General features: G+C 34.8%; 3 protein-coding genes across 3 annotated transcripts in view; 2 read left to right on the top strand and 1 right to left on the bottom strand.

Moving 5' to 3' along the window:
- Positions 1-9,284, top strand: part of LOC137253081 (zinc finger TRAF-type-containing protein 1 homolog) — an 81,123-nt gene extending 71,839 nt beyond the window's left edge. The window contains exons 8-9 of the mRNA XM_067789418.1: positions 3,504-3,589; positions 3,673-9,284. Of these exons, the coding sequence (XP_067645519.1) occupies positions 3,504-3,589; positions 3,673-3,700 (114 nt within the window). The 3' untranslated portion in view covers positions 3,701-9,284. The remainder of the gene's footprint in view (positions 1-3,503; positions 3,590-3,672) is intronic.
- LOC137253082 (uncharacterized) overlaps positions 1-25,331 on the bottom strand; it is an 83,579-nt gene that overhangs the window by 29,751 nt on the left and 28,497 nt on the right. The gene's annotated exons all lie outside the window — the stretch shown is intronic.
- Positions 15,684-25,087, top strand: LOC137253080 (uncharacterized). Its single transcript, XM_067789417.1, has 2 exons — positions 15,684-24,374; positions 24,454-25,087. Exon 1 carries the CDS (start codon positions 16,543-16,545, stop codon positions 19,060-19,062), a length of 2,520 nt encoding a protein of 839 aa, XP_067645518.1. The 5' UTR covers positions 15,684-16,542; the 3' UTR covers positions 19,063-24,374; positions 24,454-25,087.

Below are 25,331 nucleotides of genomic sequence, written 5' to 3'. Positions count from 1 at the left end.
CGGTTGTATGAGATATATCTTATATATACAACCGATCTCTATGATTTTTTCAGACAACAATATATGCTATATATGTAAGTATTCGGTGAAATTTGAAGCTTCTAGCTGTTAAAATGGGGCTAAAATTTGCCAAAAAAATATATATATATACTATATATATATACTATATATACCACCATATATATACTATATATACCACCGATCTCTATGATTTTTTCAGACAACAATATATGCTATATACGTAAGCAATCGGTGAAATTTGAAGCTTATAGCTGTTAAAATGGGGTAGAAATTGCGAAAAGTTTCTTATCTGAACAATCGGTTGTATGAGATATATCTTATATATACAACCGATCTCTATGATTTTTTCAGACAACAATATATGCTATATACGTAAGTATTCGGTGAAATTTGAAGCTTCTAGCTGTTAAAATGGGGCTAAAATTTGCCAAAAAAATATATATATATACTATATATATATACTATATATACCACCATATATATACTATATATACCACCGATCTCTATGATTTTTGAAGACAACAATATATGCTATATACGTAAGCATTTGGTGAAATTTGAAGCTTCTAGCTGTTAAAATGGGGTAGAAATTGCGAAAAGTTTCTTATCTGAACAATCGGTTGTATGAGATATATACTATATATACAACCGATCTCTATGATTTTTTCAGACAACAATATATGCTATATACGTAAGCAATCGGTGAAATTTGAAGCTTATAGCTGTTAAAATGGGGTAGAAATTGCGAAAAGTTTCTTATCTGAACAATCGGTTGTATGAGATATATACTATATATACAACCGATCTCTATGATTTTTTCAGACAACAATATATGCTATATACGTAAGCAATCGGTGAAATTTGAAGCTTATCGCTGTTAAAATGGGGTAGAAATTGCGAAAAGTTTCTTATCTGAACAATCGGTTGTATGAGATATATACTATATATACAACCGATCTCTATAATTTTTTCAGACAACAATATATGCTATATACGTAAGTATTCGGTGAAATTTGAAGCTTCTAGCTGTTAAAATGGGGCTAAAATTTGCCAAAAATATATATATACTATATATATATACTGTATATACCACCATATATATACTATATATACCACCGATCTTTATGATTTTTTCAGACAACAATATATGCTATATACCTAAGCATTCGTTGAAATTTGAAGCCTCTAGCTCTTAAAATGGGGCAGTAATTACGAAAAGTTCCTTATCTGAACAATCGGTTGTGGGGGATATATACTATATATACAACCGATCTCATCAATTTTTTCAGGCAATAATATGTGCAATATACGAAAGTATATGGTGGAGTTTGAAGCTTCAATCTGTTAAATTGGGTAAGATATTACAAAAATCCTCTTTTTCTGAAAAATCGGTTGTATGGAGGATATATGCTATAGTGGTCCGATCCGGTCGGTTCCGACAAATGTCTAATCGGACACCCAAATACACCCGCTCACCAAATTTTATCAAGATATCTCAAAAATTGAGGGACTAGTTTGCATACAGACATGGCTAAATCAACTCAGCTCTTCAACCTGATTATTTCGGTATACTTAATGGTGGGTCTATCTATTTTCCTTTAAGGACTTACAATTTTCGGTTTCGTGACGAAATTAATATACCATTTCATTTTCATGAAAGGTATAAAAAGTTGGCGAAACTCAGAGGGTCATTCTAGGACACTAGCCTAAGAACGATTTTGCGCTGCAGGGAAGGCTTGAAGGACAACCCAGAAAGTAGCCGCTCAAAGGGATCAGCAGACGCTCAGTTGGAGAAGAATGCTCTATCCCTAATTAGGAAAACCCGATCCATGTCAAAAGGATAGCCAAAACGACACATTTGCAAGTCACACCAATCATTGTTTTTAACACGTACAAAACAAAAAGTTTTCGGACACAATTGCTCTACAGTTACTCCAAACCAGTAGACTAAAAGGGGTTTGATAACCCTTTGAAACAGGCATGCTTAACGAACGAAACGATATCATTTCGTTACGATAATCAACGTTAATAAACGAAACGAAGTCATTTCGTTTCGTTTATTAACGTTAAGAACGACAAATTAACGTTAATTTGACGATCTTAACGTTAATAAACGAAACGAAGTGACTTCGTTTCGTTTATTAGCGTTGATTATCGTAACGAAATGATATCGTTTCGTTCGTTAAGCATGCCTGCTTTGAAATGATTCTCACATCATACTTAAGTTGAAGATATACGTATGCGAAGGGTGTATACGTTTTTCCGTCATACCTTGTCAAATTTGGTTTCGAGACAAACCGGTTTCGGCGTTGTGCCATCATCAGTGTCGATTTTCGTTGTGATCTGTTCTTGTCGTTGTGTTTATCTGTTCGTTTATTATTTTACTGTCGAATGTTTTCTGCTTGTAGTTTTCCATGTTTTCGAGTACGTTCAGACGTCAGCCTTTCGCTTGTATGTGAAGGGCCCTGGCTGTTTTATTGGTGTTTGCTGGCGAGCATTCTTTTTCGACCATGGGATTCGCGAAGTTGGACTCTCGTATAATGTTTGGATTCCGTGTTTTTTTTTTTTAATGTGTTATCCTCTCAGTTAGGGTTAGTTCTTAGTTTTCGCCCTAGATTACTCAACCATAGTCGTCCAGGTGTTATTATTTTCCTTTTCATTATATCTTTTTGGTTCTTCATGCGTCCTGAGCTTATCTACTAGTGCTTTTTTATATCCGTTGCTTGCAGCAATGTTATATATTACTTCGAGCTCTCTCGTGTATGCTTTTAGTGTAAGGGGTGTTCCTTCAAGTTTATGTACCAAATGCCTTAATGCTGTATTTTTATGCTGTTGGGGGTGATTTGAGTTATTATGTATTATTGTGTCGATGGCCGTTGGGTTTCTATATATGTCGTAGTAAAAACTTTTTGCAACTTTATCAATATTTATCGAGAGAAGGGCTTGAAAAAGTACTTGGACTTGTATTCAAATCTCTGTTGTTTATTTTCGAAACTATAAAAGAGTACCTGAAACGTTAATTTCGATTTTCACAATTGATCATTATCAAAACCCAAGTCTTCTGGTTTGGCATTTCGTAAAGTTGACGACCCTATCCCCAACTCAGGGACGGATGCCGAAAATATTTTCGTTAAATAAGATAGTTTTGGGGTGAACATTATTTTCGTAGTTCCATAGTAGTTCTTTATTTTTTAAGTCGACAACTTCGCGAAATCTAGGACCCAATACAATTCTTATTTTTACCTTTATAATGTAATTCTGTGGGTTCTTTCAAGTAATAAATATTTAACAAATTAACGATTATGAATTTATTTTGTTTAAACTACTGCACCCTAATTACATATGGTTTAAAAAAAATTCAAACGCAACGTGGCATTTTGCAAGCTTTTTTTATACTCTAATTTATTATATTCCGCCCGTTAAAACGAATTTTTTTAATGGACATCTTAAAATAACTGTAATTTTCTGTTTTCTATCCACAGAGCAGCGAAAGTGAATATTATGTACTGCCACTACCGGATAGCTCCGAGTGCAATAGGCTCTTATCAAATAAAGGAATCAATTTCCGGTATGACTAAATATTCATATATTTTCTCTTTCAGATTAATAATTGTTATATAAAATTTAAAACTTTCATTTTTTTCTTTGCAGTCTTTTAATGTTTTTGCTTAATAAATAAATAAATGAATACTGGTTTATTTGTATTAGCAAAAAAAAAAAAAAAAAAAAAAAAAAGGATTAACACCTAAATATATTTTTCATTTTTAACTTCAACAATAATCTTAATTTAAGCTATGTTTTACAAACATACATACACCATACATACATAAGTCATTTATTATGCTTAAAGTTAAGTGATTCAATATACTACATAAATATATATATATAGCATTGGTGCGATCTTGAGTATAAAAAAATTGACAAGACAAAAATGTGGAAATTGAGTTAAAAAATCAGTTTATGAGTTTCATTATATAACACATAAATTGCATGTAGTATGTACAATATGTTATTTGAGGGTGAAATATTTTATATACATACCTACATATATAAAAATAATTAAGTTTACATATGTTTACCATAACCCACTTACACGTTCATACACATAAATGCATGAATAAATGTATTTAAGTATGTACATATGTATTTACTTTACAACTCCATGCTCATATATATATGTATATTAGGGCGGGTCAAATTGTATGGGGAAAAAACTTCAGGTGCACATCCAGTTTCTGAATCTATGGGTCATACTGGGTACAATATTGTCCATGGGACCATAGGTCTGAAATGAATTTCGAGCCTCCCTAATTTTATTAGAAAATATTCTTTTAGTCATTTTTATTATTTTTGTTAGAAAATATTTTGGGCTATTTAAAAATTGAATTTGCAATATGGAAAAGTAAAATATTCGTCGCTTTTTGCAACAAATTCGCGGATTTTCCCCAAAAAGAAGCGATAAAATGCGAAAAATAGTAAGAAAGCGCACTATAGCGACGAATATTTTACTTTTCCATATTGCAAATTCAATTTTTAAATAGCCCAAAATATTTGCTAACAAAAATAATAATAAAAATTTCTAAGAAAAATATTTTCTAACAAAATTAGGGAGGCTCGAAATTCATTTCAGAACTATGGTCCCATGGGCAATATTACACAGTATGACCCATAGATTCAGAAACTGGATGTGCCTTTTCAACAATAAATTTGACCCACCCTAACGTGTATATATATAATAAAAATAATAATTAGCTATGTAACATATGATTTAAAAAAATCTTCTATCTAATGTTCTGAATAAAATAAGTTTTATTTAAGTCACTGAACGAAATTTTCTAGTATAGCTGTATTTCGTTGCTAACTATTACAATTAAAACACTAGCTAGCTTACCGAATTGCATGGAAAGCAACAATAAAAAGTAATCGAGTTGAGTTGGCTAAGCGGTTTGTCGACCTGATGTGCATTTAAAGGGTCATAAGGTGTTTTTTTTTTGCAAGAGAGCTTGAAAAAAACGCTTCAACTAGCTAAACAGTTTCATTATTGCAAAACCATACAGATGGTGGAATTTTGCCTGATTAATAGTGTTGTATAGTGTTGCATATTCAAAAATAGGGCACTATTGTGAACGAGCGAATGAAATGAACACACGAATGTGCAGATAAACAAAAATAACAAAATAACAGCGTGGCGGCAGGGTGACATACATACAAACAAACACACGTATTTCATGTATTTTGTTTTTGTAATTCTCTGGTTGAGTGTCAAAAACATACTGCGCTAGGTAGAAATGTTATAGCAGCTAAAAAAAAGTAACAATTAGCTGATAAACTTCCACCATCTGTATGGTTTTGCAATAATGAAACTGTTTAGCTAGTTGAAGCGTTTTTTTCAAGCTTTCTTGCAAAAAAAAAAAACACCTTATGACCCTTTAAATGCACATTTTAAAAATGCAAATTAAGTTCTGTTCTATAACAATCAATTTTGTAGATTTATGTTAAATTATCATATACATTTGTACAATCAGAATAATAGTTTGTAGCATTCGAATAGGTTTTGCGTCGAAATGAGGACCGAACTTGTTGGTATCGTAAGCTAATTTTGCAAAATTTAAAATTATTTTCTGTATTAACACGTCATACATATGTATATGTAAGACTCAATCCTTAAAAATAAAAATCGTTTCGATTTTACCACGAGTTAATCAATCATGTTATTACATATAAAATAAATACACGCTATATACACAATTTGTTATATAGTGTTAATTAAGCTATGAAAACAAATGAGAAAAGAGTTTTAATTTTAAATTTATTTAGGTGTAAGGAAAATTACTACCTACATATGTACATACTTAGATGCAAACATATATGTATACTAGGACGGGTCAAATTGTATGGGGCAAAAAGGAAAAAAAACTTCAGGTGCACATCCAGAGTCTGAATCTATGGGTCATACTGAGTAATATTGTCCATGGGCCCATAGGTCTGAAATGAATTTCTAGCCTCCCTAATTTTGTTAGGAAATTTTATATCCCAATCCGAATCCGAATTTGACATTTATTTTCATGTATTTTATTTCAGACCTATGGTCCCATGGACAATATTACTCAACATGACCCATAGATTCAGAAACTGGATGTGCCTTTTCAACAATACATTTGACCCACCCTAATGCATACCGAAAACGAAATAAAACAAAAACAAACGGTAAAACTTTGCTTTGGCGGCCAACAGTTGAGACACGTCCAAAAATTCTGACAGTTATGTATGAAAATACGCGTTTTGACTTCGATATCAATACGACTATGCAAAAATTTGAAAATAATTGGCTGCGGGCGGATTGATTCCAAGTCAAGCGGAAAGACCCAGAGCGATATAGGCAAACCTCAAACCCGGTTTGCACTCTTTAGTAAATTGTCATTGCTATAGCCATTTCATATTTTCAATATTCTGCCTAAGAGATTACAGAGAAAGTGCAAAAAGGAAAATAACATTGGAGCGGCATACTTATGGTCATTTTGTTTCAACACAAAATATGCGCCCTTGCAGGGTGTTCATTATTTCACTTTTGCACTCAACCCTGCCCTTTATGCAGTTTTTCTATGAAACGAACAAACATTTGGTTTGACGTTTAGTCTGACGTTTGCAATCGAACACGAAAAAATGAAAAGGCGTTACAAAAACGAGCTTTAATTCTGTCCTATGAACCAAATATACTTTTTCGGAAAGGGGAGAGAAAATAAAAATGCACGCTTTTCAATAGCCGCAATGTTCTGATGGAACCTTTCGCCATGCTCATCGCTACAAGCTCCTAAATCATCAGGGAAAAAATCTAAATGATTGTGAAGGAAATGGATCTTTAGCGACATTAATATGCCCATTTCGCCATATGCCGAAATCATTTCTGCAACAATATTTTTATAATTGGCAGCTCGTTTGTTGCCAAGAAACTGCTCAATAACGGCAACTGTGATCGGAACAAACACACAAACGACACAGAGTGTGTTGTATCAAACAATAAATTAAACGAATTTAAATGATGCAATATTGATTGTGGAATTCAATGTTTCATCTGTCATAGCAGTTGTAAGTGTTGTAAAAGTCATAAACAGTTTAGTGTTGGAAAGTTACTATTGATAAACTACAATATATAGAGTAGGATGGGTCGAAAAACTATTTTAGCTTTGTTTCGGAACGCTTCAGTAGTTTAAAAATTTGGGGTCCTTTCAAGTTATGCCGAAATAAGTGAAAAAAAAAATTAAAAAAAAAATTAGGAAAATCTGAGAATTGATGAAAATAAATTTTTAAAAAAATTTGACGTGATACAGACATTTCCAAGTCTGCCTGCAAAAATTCAGCTCGATTGGGTCACGGAAAAAGGATTAAAAATCGAACCAGAGTCTTTCGCGGACAGACGGACACTACGAGCTTTATACTTTATACATAAAAAAAAATGCTGACGTGTACATGAAAATCGCCGATACACGTGTATTTTTATTTTGTCTCCCCTTTCCGAAAAAGAGTATTTGGTTCATAGGACAGAATGTGTGAAACGCGATGTAATTAGTCTGACTACGTATAGTAAAATTTCACGGGAAATATTTTTGTTAAACATTTTAAACCTATAGCTCTATCCTGAAAGGGTCTTCTTGATCCCTTTTTCAGAAGGTATGATTAAAATATTTTAGAGGTCACCAAAGGGTTAAAAATTGCTACATTTAATTTTTTTTGCTACATCTATAAAAATACGATCCACAGTATTTTTGTGCAGAATACATTTCTGTATACTTATCCACAGCATTTCGAAGATTATTTCTTAACAAAAACCACCTTACTGAGACTTTTCGAACCCTTTCGATTGGCGACCGCTGTGGTGTAATGTTGTCGTGCTCGCCTACCACACCGGAAGTCCGGGGTTCAAATCCCGGAAAACCCCACATCAAAATATTTTAGAAACATTTTTTCGAAAGCGGAGTCGCCCCTCGCAGCGATTTGGCAAACACTCGGATGTTTTTTTGCCATGAAAGGCTTCTCAGAGGAAACTCATTTGCAAAGCATATGCCGTACGGAGTGGGCATAAAACCAATTTCAAAGCTTTATATCTTCACAGCATCCGCAACCCAATTGTCGACCTCACCAACGCGGGGGAAGTCTGCTACAAATATGAATTTATCACGCATATATTTAGCATGCAAAGCTGTGGCGACTTCAAGTTCCTCATTTAAGTAGTTGTGGGGGTTCCGAGATGGCCTGAAAGGATCAATATGGTCATATTAAATCGCTCCCGAGATGATCGAGCAGGACCTTAATGGTATTGTTACCGGAACGTAATATGTCAATATCGATAACACTTCCCAAAACCTTAGGGGAGTGTCTTTCTCACTACATCAACATAAAACCAATTTGTAAGAAAGAAACTAAAAATGACTATGACGCAAATCGGAAAAGAAGTTCGACCTAAATCAGGTCGGCGGTATAACCCGCCAAGTATGTTTTTTATTATTTTTTTCGATGGCTGAAGAGTTATTAACAAATTTCGCGAATAAAAGACGACAAGTTTACCCCCTCGTATATTTACCGCCTTTCCGTCCTTTGGTACCTCTTCAGCAAATTTTTAGCAATTCCGAGCAAAGAGTTGGCTCTTGGAGTGTTGCAAGAGGAAATTTCTCCTGAATGTTATGGTCCTGTCTGCCGACTGCGAATACAGAAGAATATTGATAAGATTTATGCAGTTATGAAGCTACTGGAGCGAATAATAGTCCAAAGACTTCTCTGGCTAGGTCATGCTATGCGATTGGACGAATACGCTGCGGCCAAGAAAGTATTTCAATGGATACCGCTATTTGGAAGCAGGAAGAGGCAGGCGGAAGAAGATCTAACCTCCCTTGGTACCCCCAATTGCCATCGGTGATAGCGAAATAGAGATATCTAGCGTGACTTGTTACGAAGCGGCCAAAATCGCTAAGGGGTTAAGGAAGATTTCGATTCGACTGCTAAAGTTAAATTTTTACCACAGAAGAAAAATATTAAATAATAATAAACAAATAACATTAATTGATACAAGCATACAAATTGTCATAGTGATTAATTAATGCAGATATATGTAGTTAAATTCACTCTCTTCTCATATGCATATGAATGTAGTATAATGCATAAATACATACTTGTGTAGATCAATATACTATTCTAGACTAAACACTTCAGTGCTTATACATAAAAATGTTTCTTATAATTAAATAAATAATTGTATCATAAACACATAATTAGTTACATCCATACAATTTTGGTTTATGCTATTTCTACTAAATCAAATATATATAGGGAATACTTTGTCAAATCAGCCACCCCCTTCCCATTTAAATTTTGGGAAAAAAATTTTTTAAGCACACGAAAAAATTCGTCAAGAAGTGTTTTTTTTTATGCCGTTAGGTGCTTTTTAAAAAAAAAGTTTTTTAACCTGAAAAAAAAAACTGTCTAAAGAGAGGCATCCCGCAAAAAAGTGCCATTTTTTAGTCAAAATGACCGAATTACTTATTAGAAATATTGTGGGGGTTGCTAAACAAGAATCCGATGTCAAATTTCAAATTCAAGATGGCGCCCAACATACAGAATTTAGTAAAAATGGGTCAACAGTAAGAAAAATACTGTCCGCCATATTGGATCCACCATCTTCAATTTGAAATTTGACATCGCATTCTTGTTTAGCGACCCCCACAATATTTCTAATAAGTAATTTGGTCATTATTATTGGGAAATTATATTTTTTCATAATTTTTGACTAAAAAATGGCACTTTTTGCGAGATGCGTCACTTTAGACAGTTTTTTTTTAGGTTAAAAAACTTTTTTTTAAAAAGCACCTAACGGCATAAAAAACTACAATTCTTGGCGAATTTTTTCGTGTGCTTAAAAAAAAATTTATTCCCAAAATTGAAATGGGCAAGGAGGTGGCTGATTTGACAAAAAATTCCCCATTGTAAATATATATACATATATATACGTGTAAAAAATTCACGTCACTGTTAGAGTCAACACCATTGAAAAATTTACAATGGCATATTACATACATACATATTCACAATAGAATGTGTATTCCTCATAAACTCGTCAAGGTTATATCCAAAGGTTTGTATGTACATGTGCGCCTAAAATGTGGACCAGCAGTTGTCGCCAAAATTGAAACTGTGGCTGTATTAGTAAGACTAAAATCATCGTAGTCGTAGTGGTTAAAGGCCGCGGCACAATAAAATTTTTCAAGCTTATACATTCCAGTTACATCGCCAGAATCAACCAAGATGTTGCGTTTATAAATATGAAGGAACTTCAGACTCATCTTGTTCAGCGACGACTAGAAGCCCCTTCACATAAGCAGTTTCTCATTTAGATGAGTTTCTCATGAGATCAGTAGACTGCACGTATTTTTATGGAGAATGGTATATTGAGCGACACTGGCGCCGTCTGACATGAAAAAGTAGCCAACTTGAAACTTTTGTTACAAGCAAAGCTTGCTGCTTTGGGTAAGGGTGTTGGAGCAATGAGCTGAGTCTTCTAAGAACACAGGTAAAAGAAATGTTTAAGCTCGCAAAGACCGCGGAAAGCGGAGCGTGTCAGGACGAGTACAGGGATCTACTGAGGATCTACAAGCGTGGAATTTACAGAGCGAAGATAGTCTCATGGAAAAGTTTCTGTACGGACATAGAGTGCTCCAGCGAAGCAGCACGGTTGAAAAAAGTCCTAGCAAGGGGAAACATAGTCCAGGGACTTATAAAGAAAGAGAACGGACAATGGTCACGTAATAGTGAATTTAGTTTGCACAAATTAGCATCCTATGAAAGCTGTTGAAGTATTTTTAAAATCTAGACCCTATCTTGGCAGCCAGTTTGAAAATGCCCTGTCTTAGAATTTGTGTATAAAAAAAAACTATCCTAGAACATTTTTCAAAAATTACACTGGTTTACAGCAAAAAAGGGGGATCCAAAAATGCACCAGAGACGCCATTATGAAATTCCTATGTAAAGTCACCTCCTGATTTCGATCAAGGTAATTTTTAATGCTATGGTAACGTTTTTGGGGTTTTTTACGAATAACGGGTTTTTCCAAAAAAAAAATTAATTGGGTCCCCTTAATCATACATATCTCAAGAACGAATTGAGCAATTCCAAAACGGTAAATAAAAAAATTAATAAAATTTTCTATAAACTGTGCCTACAACACTTTTTGCTAGGCCATGCAGATTCAAAGATAAAGCACAATCATTACGGTTTTTTCCATTTTTTTTGTAAAAATATAAGAAAAGTTGTGCTTTGCGAGGAAGGATCTCGAAAAGTTTTTACTTTTTTGCAGATTTTTTTTCTCTCTAAGCTCTGTTTTAATTACATAAAAAAATAAGCTTTCATTCAACAAAATCGATGGACGAATATAAAAGTTATAAGCATTCATGTAAATATTCCCATTTAATACTTAAGTACCCTACTGGTACATATGTGTTAGTATTCGTATATCAGTTAGTTAGTTTTTGCAGATTTTTTTGTTTTCTCTCTAAGCTCTGTTTTATTACAAAAAAAAAAAAAGCTTTCATTCAACAAAATCGATGGACTAATACAAAAGTTATAAGTATTCATGTAAATATATCCATTTAATACTTAAGTATCCTACGGTACATATGTGTTAGTATGTATTCGTATATCAGTTAGTTAGCAAATATTAACACATATGTACAGAAGGGTGCTTAAGTATTAAATGGATATATTTACTTGAATGTTTATAACTTTTGTATTAGTCCATCGATTTTGTTGAATGAACGCTTATTTTTTTGTAATAAAACAGAGCTTAGACAGAAAAAAACAAATTTGCAAAAAAATAAAAATTTTCGAGATCCTTCCTCGCAAAGTACAAATTTTTTAATATTTTTACAAAAAAATGGAAAAAATCCGTTATGATTGTTCATTATCTTTGAATCTGCATTTTAAAAGCTTCAAACCGTTTTGGAATTTCTCAATTCGTTCTTGAGATATATATGATTAAGTGGACCCAATTTTTTTTTTTTTTTGGAAAAAACCGTTATTTGTAAATATCTCAAAAACGTTACCATAGAATTAAAAATAACCTTGATTTTTGAAATCAGGGGGTGGTTTTACATAGGAATTTCATAATGGCGTCTCTGGTTATTTACAGGCAAGGAAGAATAACGCTACAACAACGACAATAACGGCTATTCTAGCTACATCTTAATTTATAAAGTAAGCCATGCTGCTGCTACAAAATGTACCAACCAACGTGATGTATCCCATACAGTTTCGGTTCTATGATATGAAAGAGAGAGGCAACTTTCACATATAGTTGTCATTAGGGCTGCCCAATCGCATGAATGTCGAATTTTTTTAGAATATTGAAATCATATTTTTTGTTGAAACCAATGCGAACGGGAGCCCTAAGAAATACCCCGACAGCACCATTTCATGCAATTCTGCACATCCCGCCCGCAGACTTATTGACTATTTAGCAACTGCAACAAAGCTTAAGACCTTGGGACACATTGAGTGCAGGCCTTACGGCCATTGCAGTATAGCGCCATCTAAGCTCGAAGGACATCTAGGAGCCACAATAGAGCCGGAGGGCTAGCGCAAAAGTGCGGAAATGGCAAAACATTCTACGAACGTGTATGCCGATGGTTCCAAATAAACGTAATGGCTCTGGTTTGCTGTTTACTGTGTCGATCCAGAAATAAGTTGATCATACAGGCTGCCAAATCACTGCGGTGTCTTTCAGGCGAAAATTGTAGCCGTGAAGAAAGCAGCAGAAATTCTAGAGAAAGCTCGCTTAAGCCGCAGTCGCGTCAATTATTATTGATAGTCAGGCTGCGATCAACAGTACTTCATTAAGAAGTGTCCGGACTTCGCTCAGGCCGGACCATATATCTATACTGGATTCCCGTTCATAAAAGGATAGAAGGTAATGAAAAGGCTGATGTGTTGGCAAAGAAGGGTGTTGCACTTTTGGAAGAAATCAAAAAGAAACAGAAGTTGCATATGATCCCTCAAGCAGGAAAGGCTTGGACACCAGTGTGGGGCTGCAAAAGTTCTAAGATCATATGAAAATCCTAACGTTAGACTGGCAAATTAGCTTATTTTTATTCTTTAATCAGACACAATAACCCATGGTTATATTTACAGTACATGATATCTTACAAACTAACATTTTAAATAAGCTTATAATATTTAAAGGCATTCATATCAGGTTACCTGGTTAAAAAAGTATTTTTTTTTTACACAGCAAACAAAAATAATCCATAACCAGTTAAGTAAATAACTAAGCTGATCTTTATATCTAAATAAGCTTATATCATACACTGAAAGAAAAATACTGGTAAAATCAACCGAATTGCGGGTCAATTCAACCGAAATTTCTGTCAATTTTTATCCATCGCAACAAGATGTTGAATCAACTGCGCACAAAACGGTGATTCGTAACTGACCGTTTTAGTAGTCAAATAAACAAAAAAAGTTGTTTCATTATACTTTAACCATAGTTTTGTTAAATTAACAATTATTACTGTCACTTTAGGAATACCAGTCAAAACTATTGATATGAAAGGAATTTCTGTTCTTTTGAAATTACCAGTGCCAACTGTTAAATTAACCGAGTTTGTTATCGAAATGATACTACCAATAAAATCTATTGAAATAACAGATATTTCTGTTTTTTTTTTTTCTAGATTAAAAGCGTAAACTTTTACATCAACAACAGAGTTTTCTGTTCATATGACATTAATACCTGTGGAAAAAATAAAAGCCGGATAAATATATGTTTAAGCTTACGTAGTTTTTTTTTTTAATTGTATAAATTACGCATAAATACATTTCATTTCGAATGATTTTATTGCTATATTTAGTAATATTAATTAAAATAATAATAACTTAAATCTGAATTCAAATAAACAAAACTTGTTCCGAAGTACCATCGACAGCTTTGTACGAAAGTATGTTGCCATATATGTATATACATACGTAAATATGTACGTTGCTACATACATGTTCACAAACGCGTTAGTACATGCTCTAGCGAACCACATTGACGTCGGTTTCAAGAACTTTATTTCAACTTTTTCTTCAACACTTTTCACCATATTGTTATATTTTTATTATAGTTATATTTGTGTACGCACATTTGATATAAAAAGTTTCCATTTTCTTTGAATTCAAAACAAAAATCGGACAAATCAGTACATATATATGTACTTACTTACCGAACTTCAATTGGAGGTACATCAAATATGCTGGCACACATTAAACATTACACACTTTTATTAAACGCACTTTCACCAAATTTTATTTTTTATAATTTATTTAATTTATAGTTTTGAACTTCGCCGCGAGTCACTTCACTTTTCAAATAGAAATGAAAATAGTAGTCACGAAACTGATCCTCAATTCTTTCAGTTGCAGCTCATTCTCAATTTCTTCTCTCGCATGTAGACTTGCCACACTTGATTGTTTCGAACAAAACTTGTAGCATAACATTTTAAATAGAGAACTTGTAAGCATAGAAAAGTAAAGAATCAAATCGCGGCAAGGTAATTCAATACTGGATTAACTTTACATGTAATTCGGCAAGTTTAATTCTCGTAACACTTTATTTTGAAACGATTCCAAAACAACTAAAACTTGTATGCTGTCGAACAAATCAACATTAAAAAAGGATGTTTTTTTATTATCTTATTAGATTCGTTCGCGTGAGTGAAAATTTGTAAAAACTTGAACAAAATGTTACTAACTGTTCGTTCAAACAAAACTTTTGCAACAAGAGGGCGCAATTTTGCATTTCGCTTGGAGGAGAAGTTGCAAAATTGTACCCGATAAATAGGTGTCCCGGTATCTCATAATTTTTTGCAGTGTTATGCACAGAAAATTGAAAAAAGTGTTTTTGTCGTTTTGTATGAATAACTGAAAAACTGGTTTTTTGATGTTTTCCCAATTTGTGTGTGTTTTTGATTTGGTGGTTTTCTTATTTTGGTGTTTTTTTAACAAGTGGCACCGAAGTAGAGACCGCAGTGAGCGTAAAATTCTCTTTGAAATTTGCTCATGCATTGACTGTTGTTCGCTGTTGAAATGATCAGTGAGTTGTGCTAACAGAAAAATCAATTAGATTGATTGGGAATCTGTCAGTTTTACAGAACTTTGTTAACTTAAGACCGACAATTTCTCTTCTGTTGAAATGACTAAACTAATTTGTTCGCTTGACAAAGAACTCGGTCGAATTAACCATAATTTGATTAATTTCACCGAATCTCCGTTATGTCAAGAACAACAGAACCGATTTGTTGATTTTACTAGCACCATTTCTTTCAGTGTAGTACCCAATTCAAATATTGCCTTGAAATTTGATATGAAAATAAAAACTATTTTTCTCATCGCAAGAAGTTTTTAACCATCCAATTCCACCTTTATATCTTCAACAGTTACAATGTTTTGCATACAAAATTTGTGTTTCCAATATTTATATGTATATAAAAATTGGATTAATTTTAATGTGATATTGAAATTTTTTCTGTTAACTTGAACTAATGCAATTATGATGCTTGCTTACCAATTCCAAGAAAAATGTATGTGACTACTTAATGTAATGTCAGTAATCTTTGTGGTACAGCTTCTTTAGATACCAAAATAACGCATCTTTTGTGTTGTTTTTTTCTGAATAAAAAAAATGGGGCGCTGCTACTGAGCGATTATGTCCATTTTCTTATGGAATCCTCCTTGTTACAACAAAAAACGGTGTATTTTAAAGCAATATTTAATAATATATTGTTACGAATATTAGCAAAACTGAGGAGTGCTGCCATCTCCAGGCCGATGCTAAGCAGTGACGTGAATTCACATCAATAATTCAATCATTATGTATCTACATAAACGAATCAATAATTGCGTCTACACATATGTACACATTCCGACGAGCAACATTTACATACAAGGCAGCGAGAGATGAGATGTCACACACCGATGAATTTACTTATACGCTTATGTGTGTGCGGGAGACTGTAAACTACAAACACATGCATATATCTTATCTGAGTTGTCACAAGAGAGAGCAATAATTTGTGCACGTAGTTGTGGCTGGCGATTTTGTAGCCGAAACAACTAGTAAGTTCTGGAAATCGAAGAGCCTAGAAGTATGCAGCGTAAACTATAAAAGCGGGGCAAGCGAGTAAGAAGTAATTCAGTTTGATTTGAGTTGTCAAGCAGTTTGATTAAGACGATATCTACCAGTGTTATTTTGAATACTAGAGTTTCATTGAGCTATCAATCAGTGTGGTTATTAAGCCAGCTATTCGTTGCACAGTTTGTTATTGTGAAGTACTTTAATAAAGGCCATTTTGCATTATTACAAATTGGAGTTATTTATTCAACAGTTTAGTGATTCGAACTTAGCAGAGGATTGCAAATAAGAGGATTTGCGGCAGATTCGTTACAATTGGTGTCAGAAGAGGAATTGTTGAATAAATTCCGAAGACTTCGAATAAACTTGACATGGCAAGGTTCAGTGAATTGAAGATCCAGCAACTAAAGAAGGAGTTGGAGAGCCGTGGATTGAATCCAAGAGGCGTTAAACTTGAACTTCAGGCACGGCTACGAGAGGCAATGGAAGCAGAAGGAATTTATGTGGAAGAGTATGACTTTCATCTTGATGGCGAGGAAATAACAAAAATGGAAGAAACACCGCAGACAATGGCGAACACAGACCTGAACATGATATTGGCTGCAATATCTGCTCAAACATCGACAATGTCATCACAGATGGAATCTCAAGAGGCACGTATAACATCAAAGATTGAAGCACAAGAAACGCGTATGTCAGAAATGTCGACACAGATTACATCGAAGATGGAAGCACAAGAAACGCGTATGTCAGAAATGTCGACACAGATTACATCGAAGATGGAAGCACAAGAAACGCGTATGTCAGAAATGTCGACACAGATTACATGGAAGATGGAAGCACAAGAAACGCGTATATCCGAAATGTCGTCGCAAATGTCATCTCAGCTGGAATCGCAGGAGAACCGTATAACAGCGAAGATTGAAGCACAAGAGGCACGGATATCCGAAATGTCGGCTCAAATTTCAGCACAGATATCATCGCAGATCTCTGCTCAACTGGAAGAGCAAGAAGGACGTATTTCCTCGAAGATGGAGGCGCAAGATACAAAAATTTTACAGTTTGAAGAAAAAATCGAGGCCGAGGTGGATGCTTTGAGAGGACGTATCGAGCAGTTACAACTAAATCGCCCAGCAGTTTCAACTAGTAATTCAAAGGTAAAAACACCATCCTTTGACGGTTCTGTTCCTTTTCAGGTCTTTAAGCTACAGTTTGAGAAGACCGCAGCAGTGAACAACTGGAATGTGGTAGATAAAGTTGCTGCACTGTTCATGGCGTTGAAAGGGCCTGCAGCTGAGATTTTACAAACCATTCCAGAGAGTGAATGGAACTGTTATGAAGCATTGATGGGCGCTCTAGAGAGGCGATACGGAACTGAGCATAGGAGACAGATATACCAAATGGAGTTGCTGAACCGCTTCCAGAGGCCTGGTGAAACATTGCAAGAGTTTGCGTCGGATATTGAAAGGCTAGCACATTTAGCGAATGCAGACGCACCCGTGGAATACACTGAAAGGGTAAAAATCCAGAGCTTCATAAATGGCATACGAGATGTGGAAACGAAGCGGGCTACATACGCAAACCCAAAGCCAACATTCGCAGAAACGGTGTCACAAGCCCTGATTCAAGAAACAGCGTCGCTTCTGTGTAAGCCAGTTTTCAAAGCACGCCGTGTGGAAGTAGAAAGGCCAGAGTGGGTAGACGCAATATTGGAGGCGCTGAAAGGATCGCAAAAGCGGAGTGAAAAAGTTATCAAATGCTTCAAATGCGGGAAGTCCGGTCACATTGCACGTCATTGCGACCTTGGCCTTAATAGTTCCAACAATGTGGGTGGGCGAAAACGCAAAGCTGGAGGAGATGAGCAAGAGCGAGTAAGAGGTAGAGAGCTAGATCCAGCTATTGAATGCCCTGTGATATATGTGTCGCAAATTGGTAGAAAATCGAGCAGTCTTACCGTCAGAGGGAATGGGGATGGCAACAAACGAATACTGACTGTAGATACGGGCGCATCTCATTCCTTGATCCGATCTGACTTGGTCAACAGGACAGTAAAACCGTTACCTGGAGCAAAGTTGCGTACGGTCACTGGCGAGTATAACCAAGTTCAGGGAGAAGTGATATGTGAAGTATTGATTGGGAAGGTCATGGTCCTACACAAATTTGTTGTGGCGGAGATTGTTGATGAAGTTATATTGGGAGTGGATTTCTTGGTTAACCATGACATCAAGATCGATATGCAGAGAAGGGTGATGCGTTATGAGAACCAAGATGTGCCACTTAACTTTAGTTTGGAAAAAGGGTTCAGCAGTAATCGGGTACTGGTGGAGAAGACTCGACGAAGGCCACGAAATTCAAAGGTAAAGGTTGATGGAACAAATGGGCCAAACAAATCAAAACCGAAGGTACCTGTGAGAGAAACACTGGCATTGAAAAGCCCTAACGGACGTACTAAAACCAAGAAAGAATGCAATGGTGGTTTCAAGCCAAGGCACACTACTGTTGTGAAGCGTCGGAACGATACTGATTATGCAAAGGAAATCCGTCCAGCGCAAGCTCTGCGATGTAATTCTTCATTGGCCAAGAAACAGATTGCGAGGGAACGATCCAGAATAATGAGTAGTAAGATGGAACACAGGTACGACAGGGAAAATAATTCGGAAGGTTTCCGGAATGGAGATTTGGTACTGTTAAACAACCCTCACCGGCGGAAAGGTGTTCCAGCCCAATTTCGGTGCAGTTGGGAAGGCCCGTACAAAGTTGTGAAGAAGATCAGTGATACCATCTACCGCATACAAACCACTGGGAAACCACGGATTAGAAGGGTGGTACATTTGGAGATGCTAGCGGCGTTTAGATTGGGAGATTTGTCTGATCGGGACGATCAGACTTAGGTGCAGGGCAGTGTTACGAATATTAGCAAAACTGAGGAGTGCTGCCATCTCCAGGCCGATGCTAAGCAGTGACGTGAATTCACATCAATAATTCAATCATTATGTATCTACATAAACATATGTACACATTCCGACGAGCAACATTTACATACAAGGCAGCGAGAGATGAGATGTCACACACCGATGAATTTACTTATACGCTTATGTGTGTGCGGGAGACTGTAAACTACAAACACATGCATATATCTTATCTGAGTTGTCACAAGAGAGAGCAATAATTTGTGCACGTAGTTGTGGCTGGCGATTTTGTAGCCGAAACAACTAGTAAGTTCTGGAAATCGAAGAGCCTAGAAGTATGCAGCGTAAACTATAAAAGCGGGGCAAGCGAGTAAGAAGTAATTCAGTTTGATTTGAGTTGTCAAGCAGTTTGATTAAGACGATATCTACCAGTGTTATTTTGAATACTAGAGTTTCATTGAGCTATCAATCAGTGTGGTTATTAAGCCAGCTATTCGTTGCACAGTTTGTTATTGTGAAGTACTTTAATAAAGGCCATTTTGCATTATTACAAATTGGAGTTATTTATTCAACAGTTTAGTGATTCGAACTTAGCAGAGGATTGCAAATAAGAGGATTTGCGGCAGATTCGTTACAATATATTGGAACGATTTTCCGTCATCCCTTGTCAAATTTGGTTTCGGGACAAGCGATTTCACCATTGTACCATCATCAGTGTCGATTTTCGTTCTGATCTGTTGTTGTCGTTTGTCCTGTATTTATAGTTCGTAGGTACACCCTGCAAAAATCGCGAGTACTCCATGCATGCATGTATGGAGTACTCGCTATGGACCAAGCGAGTGCTCCAAAATTAACCACAATTCATACAAAAAATATGGTCCAATTAACATTGCGATGTCCTAGGACTGGACCATATACTCCAGCTCCGCATTACATCAGAGTTATCCATGGAGTACCCACAGTCCAATAAACATCGTGTGGTGATTACAATCGTTAAAAACGAGCAATGATCGGCTTACAATATGTTCGTGTAGAAACATGAGTTGGTCCATTGCTGCATTACAGTGGAGTATAATGGTAAGTACCCCAATGGACCACATGATCCAACGATTTTTGCAGGGCATGAACAGGTATTGTCAGAATTGATGCTTGTGTATATTTAGTTATGTGTATGTGCTGCGTGCTCATCCAGAATCGAGGGTGGGTTTTACTGATCGATTTGTGTGGCTCACTGAGGCACGTAAAAGTCCGTGATTTTAGTAGCTTGACCTTCTATGCGGGTTTGTTGTTTTGGTGCGTTAATTGTTTTGTATTTATTTGTTGTTGTGTGTTTGTCTGTGTTGTACCTGTGTGATTACTTTGTTTCTTGTAAACAAGTTTTAAAGGCTCGAATATTGTGTTAATCTGTTCGTTTATTATTCTACCGTCGAATGTTTTCTGTTTGTAGATTTCCATGTTTTCGAGTACGTTGAGACGTCGGTCTTTTGCTTGTATGTGAAGAACCCTAATTGTTTTATTGATGTTTGCTGGGGAACATTAATTTTCGACCATGTGATTCGCGAAATTAGACTCTGGTATAATGTTTGGATTCCATGTTTTTTTGTTGTAATCTCGAATGTGCTCTCTGAACCTCGTTCTTATTTGCCGTCCTGTTTGTCCTAGGTAAGCCTGCATATGCCGTGGCTGCTAAACGGATCCTCTAAGTTAGTGTTAGTTCCTAGTTTCCGCCCTAGATTGGTTTTATTATTTTCCGTCTCATTATTTCTTTTTGGTTCACCATGAGTGCTTCTGAGCTTATCTACTAGTGCTTTTTTATATCCGTTGCTTGCAGCAATGTTACATATGACTTCAAGCTCTCTCTTATATGCCTTTTGTGTAAGAGGTGTTCTTTCAAGTCTATGTACCAAATGCCTTCATGCTGCATTTTTATGCTGTTGGGGGTGATTTGAGGTATTATGTATTATTGTGTCGGTGGCCGTTGGCTTTCTATATATGTCATAGTTAAATCTTATGGCAGTTTTATATCAATATTTATCGTGAGGTCTAGATAGTTGATCCCTCCGTCTTTTTCGGTTTCCATTGTAAATTTTATATTTCCGTGCTGTTGAGGTACTCCAGTACAAGCTCTTCGTTATTAGTAGTTAAAAAGCATATTATGTCATTCACGTATCTAGCATAAAATGACACGCCTAATTTAGACTTCAGCTCCTGTATGTACTTTTCTTCCAAATTTTGCATGAACACTGATGTGGGGCTTCCCATTCCAAAACCGTTTGTTTGTCTATATATTTTATTGTTGAATTGAAAATAGTTTTGACGTAAAGTGGTTCTTAGCATATTTGTGATTTGCATACTTTTCACTTGATTTTTTTGTATTATGAACTATTGTTGAGCTAACTATGTCCAAAGTCTCCGATAGTGGTATAGATGGGTATACATCTTTTATGTCAAAAGATACCAATTTGCTGTTTCTTGTTAGCTCTACGGTCTCGAGTCTCTCTATTAGTTCTGTTGTGTTAGCTATTGCATATTCGTTCCTTAGCTCCAGAGTATCTATCAATATCGTTTTTAAATATTTGGACAGTTTGTAAAATGGTGCCGATTTAAAATTAATGATGGGCCTCATTGGCGTGTCCGGCTTGTGGATTTTTGGTAGCCCAATTAGTGGACTAAAAAATTAAAAGTTCGGTGATACTTTTTTGTAATTTTTTTTTTTTTTTTTGAAGAACTTTTATTATAAAAGGAATAACAGTGTGGGTCCCTGCCTATATTGGCTGCCGTTTAAAAAATTGCCTATCTCGGAAAACTTTTGAAACACGCCCTATTCCAGAATTTGTTTCAAGAACTCCCTCTTTCAGAATGTTTTTCAAAAATGCCCTTTCTGAGCATAAATTCAATACATTTTGTTATAATATATACCAAATAATGAAATAGGGCGTTCTTCAAACAAAGTTTTTTGAGATAGGATGTTGTTGCATCGGCAGCCTAGACAAGGTAATATTCAACATAGCAGTCGTTATAGGAAAATACAATAACAATTCTCAAAGATAAAGCAAAAATATGACCATTGCTTATGGACGGAGTTAAAGAAGATATCAAATTTTCTTATGTTTATATGGAAAAGCAATTTTTTCAATGAACTATCACCTGCGAGTAAAATGTAAAAAATATCATAAGTGATAAAAATTGCTTGGAGATTTTTTAGTTATTTTCTGATTTCTGATGTTTCTATTTTCGTTTGTTAACAAAAAAGCTACTGAATTGTATAACGAAAACTATTTTTTTGACTATGCAGCTTTTGTAGTCCGATTCATTTTAGTCTGACAAAGTGGAAGTTTGGTGTCTTAAGTAATTTAGCATTGATTTTTTACAATTTTTTCGAAATGTTTTTTAGATGTTATTTATTTATTTTTTTATTTCATGAAAATGTGGGAGAATGGCCTTCGCGAAAGAAGGGAGAATGGAAGAAATATTTGTTTGCTCGCGGTAAATAAATTGAATTGCCAAGAATGACCCATTTGTGGTTCACCAACTTTTCTTTTAAATACGTCTATAGAAAAACAGACTCGATGTTACTATTCATTTCTAAAATCTAGTTAATAGAGAAAATATGAGCATTTAGTTAAGCAAACATTTTGAAATATGTAAATAATGCAATATACCAGTCATTTACAAAAAAAACTATTGAGCAAATGATTCAAGTAATCAAGTAATCGAATAGTGATTTAACAGGTGATCCAGGCTATTTATTATTGTGAAGGTTTTTTAAAAATTCCTCTTTTGAAATCGTTTTTTCTTCGACACAATTTAAATAGGGTTACTTTGAAATGAAAGTGCTTGGTCGGGGAAATGCCTGTGTCTCTCCCGTACATAGAACCGGCTGCCGTGGGAACCCAACACATACTCAAGCTAGATAAAGATTAGAGGAAGTTTAGATAACTACCTCTGGACAAACAAAGCGTTCTCAAACAAAATGGGACCTAATTATCAAATCGCGTAAAATTACAGTTCTCCAATGGAACTCTAATGTACAATTTCTCTAACGATTTCGCAATGTGAATCGAATTTGCAATAGTTCTCTAATCACTCTTGACTCGTTAACTTGTGTAATTCTCTAACAATTTTTTCGAATCGAGCTTACCTTAGTTTTCTAACGTGTCTGCATACCAATTCTCTTACGTTAGAGACTGTGTTTGTTGGGAAGCGATACATCTAAAGGATCTGGCAAAGTTGACATAGTCATAACGCCATATGGATAAGGCGAAAAAACAAAAACCAATTGGTTGGCTATGGTATGGTTATGGCTTTAGCGTTATGGTATAGCACCATTAATCGATTACATTGATTTCCATAAAGTTGGTTCGATCAGCTGTTTTATATGGTTATGGTTAAGTCACCATTAACTGGCCCTTAATACTGAATAAGAGTGAAGTTATACAAACTGAACATTTCAATAAGTTATAGTTTAGTAATAAGAGGATTTCACTGGAGTATTGTTGCCTTAATACAGCAGTGATTGAAAATCCGAACAAATTCTATATTGCCCCACGTAATAATCATACCGATCGTTAGTTTTGTATCCTTAACACATTTCTACACTAACTGAAACACTGAGTAATCAATTAAACTAAATATTTTTACAAGTGTTGTATTGAATTTGGTCAGAAGATTCCAAGTTGAATACGACACATGCATATACTATAATTAATCTACTAGCTTGTGTTCAATTTTAAGAAACGTTAAACAAAATATTTTCCATATGATATACTAGTAAGGTTTATATGTATATACATATATATATGTACGTATTTGTAAATTGAATCAAAGTTACATGACGATAAGTACACACATACATACATATAAACAATGAAAAATATACACACATTAATACAATGTAATTTAATTAAAATATATACTAAAACATACATAATCACCCTTATCGCGAAGTTCACGCGGAAAAGTGTTCGCCTTCACTTTTTTTGTTCGGGTGAACTTTTTCCGCCTATCGGAAATTTCGGGCGAACAAAAGTTCACTTCTAAACAGCTGACGCTCTATTGTGAACTAGCAGTGAACAAATAATTTACTTGAAATTGTGTAAATTTTGTAAAGAAGCATATATTTCCTTAAAATACAACAAAAATAGAAATAAAAAATGTATAAAATAATGTTTAGTAATGTTTAGTTTAGTAGCACTTAGGTTGGTATTAATTGGGCGCGAGGAGAATATAAATGTGAAAGTGATTCGGAGGCAATTAAGGGACAGTTCTAACCCTTTGAAGCTAAATGATTCACTGTAAGCTAAAAATTACTATTTTCAGCACTTTTGAATAAAAAGCTATATTTTTTTCAATTCGCTTTCGCCAATATTACAGGGTAAACAAATTTGGAGTTCCACCAATTGTAACGTTGAGTACATGTGTTCGTTTTTTCGCAAAGGGAAAGGCGTTCTAAAGGACCAAGGAGTGCGTCTCAGCCAATCTTGTTTCAGCGAGGTGCTCCACATTTTGGAACCATTTCTTTGACCATAATGGATAACTTGGCCGACTGATACGTTGTCATAAAAAATAGAATTTAAATACTTAGCAATACATGAATTTCACTTTTTTCCACTCAGCTTCCGATTGTGCATTATTTATTGATTTATTTCTAATAATAAAAGTACATATAATTATACGAGTACCAAATTTCAAAAGAAAAAATTACTTACATTTTGTTTTCCTCTCATTCGCCTGTAAAATATAAGTGAACAAATTTGGGTTTCCCCGCTGTTCATTTCGCCGGAACAAAGAGTTGCTGATAAGGTGAAATCTTTTTCTAACACGAAAAATTGTTTCGCCACCCTCTGTAATAGGGTGAACAAAAACTGTGAATATTTTCGGGCGAAAAAAAAATCGCGATAAGGGTGATTTATGTTGTTCTTTGGTCAAAATAATGAAACACGTGCTGTTTTTTCTCAAACAATTTTTTTTACGGATTTATCGGCAATTGAATTCCATAAAATGCAATCGGTATCTTATCCACCTATTTTTCAACTGTCAATAACTTTGTCCAAAATTATCCGATTCTGATGATTTTTTCTTTGAAATGTTTGTTATTATATTTACTTTTATACAAATTTATAAACAATAGCATATAGTTTAAAAAAAAAATTTTTTATTAATTTTAAGCATTTGGCATTGATCGCCCTTTATGCTGATATATATTGCATCAATAAATGGGGGAAAAAAATGTTTAATATTCAAAAACTCAT

This window comes from Eurosta solidaginis, chromosome 5 (assembly GCF_040869045.1).
Source record: "Eurosta solidaginis isolate ZX-2024a chromosome 5, ASM4086904v1, whole genome shotgun sequence".
Classification (NCBI taxonomy): Eukaryota; Metazoa; Arthropoda; class Insecta; order Diptera; family Tephritidae; genus Eurosta; species Eurosta solidaginis.
The sequence above is the reverse complement of the archived record's forward strand: the minus strand, read 5'-3'. Positions and strand labels throughout refer to the sequence as shown.

What these genes read in the sequence shown, in the direction of transcription:
- LOC137253080 (XM_067789417.1), top strand. Translation starts at nt 16,543, where the DNA reads ATGGCAAGGTTCAGTGAATTGAAGATCCAGCAACTAAAGAAGGAGTTG.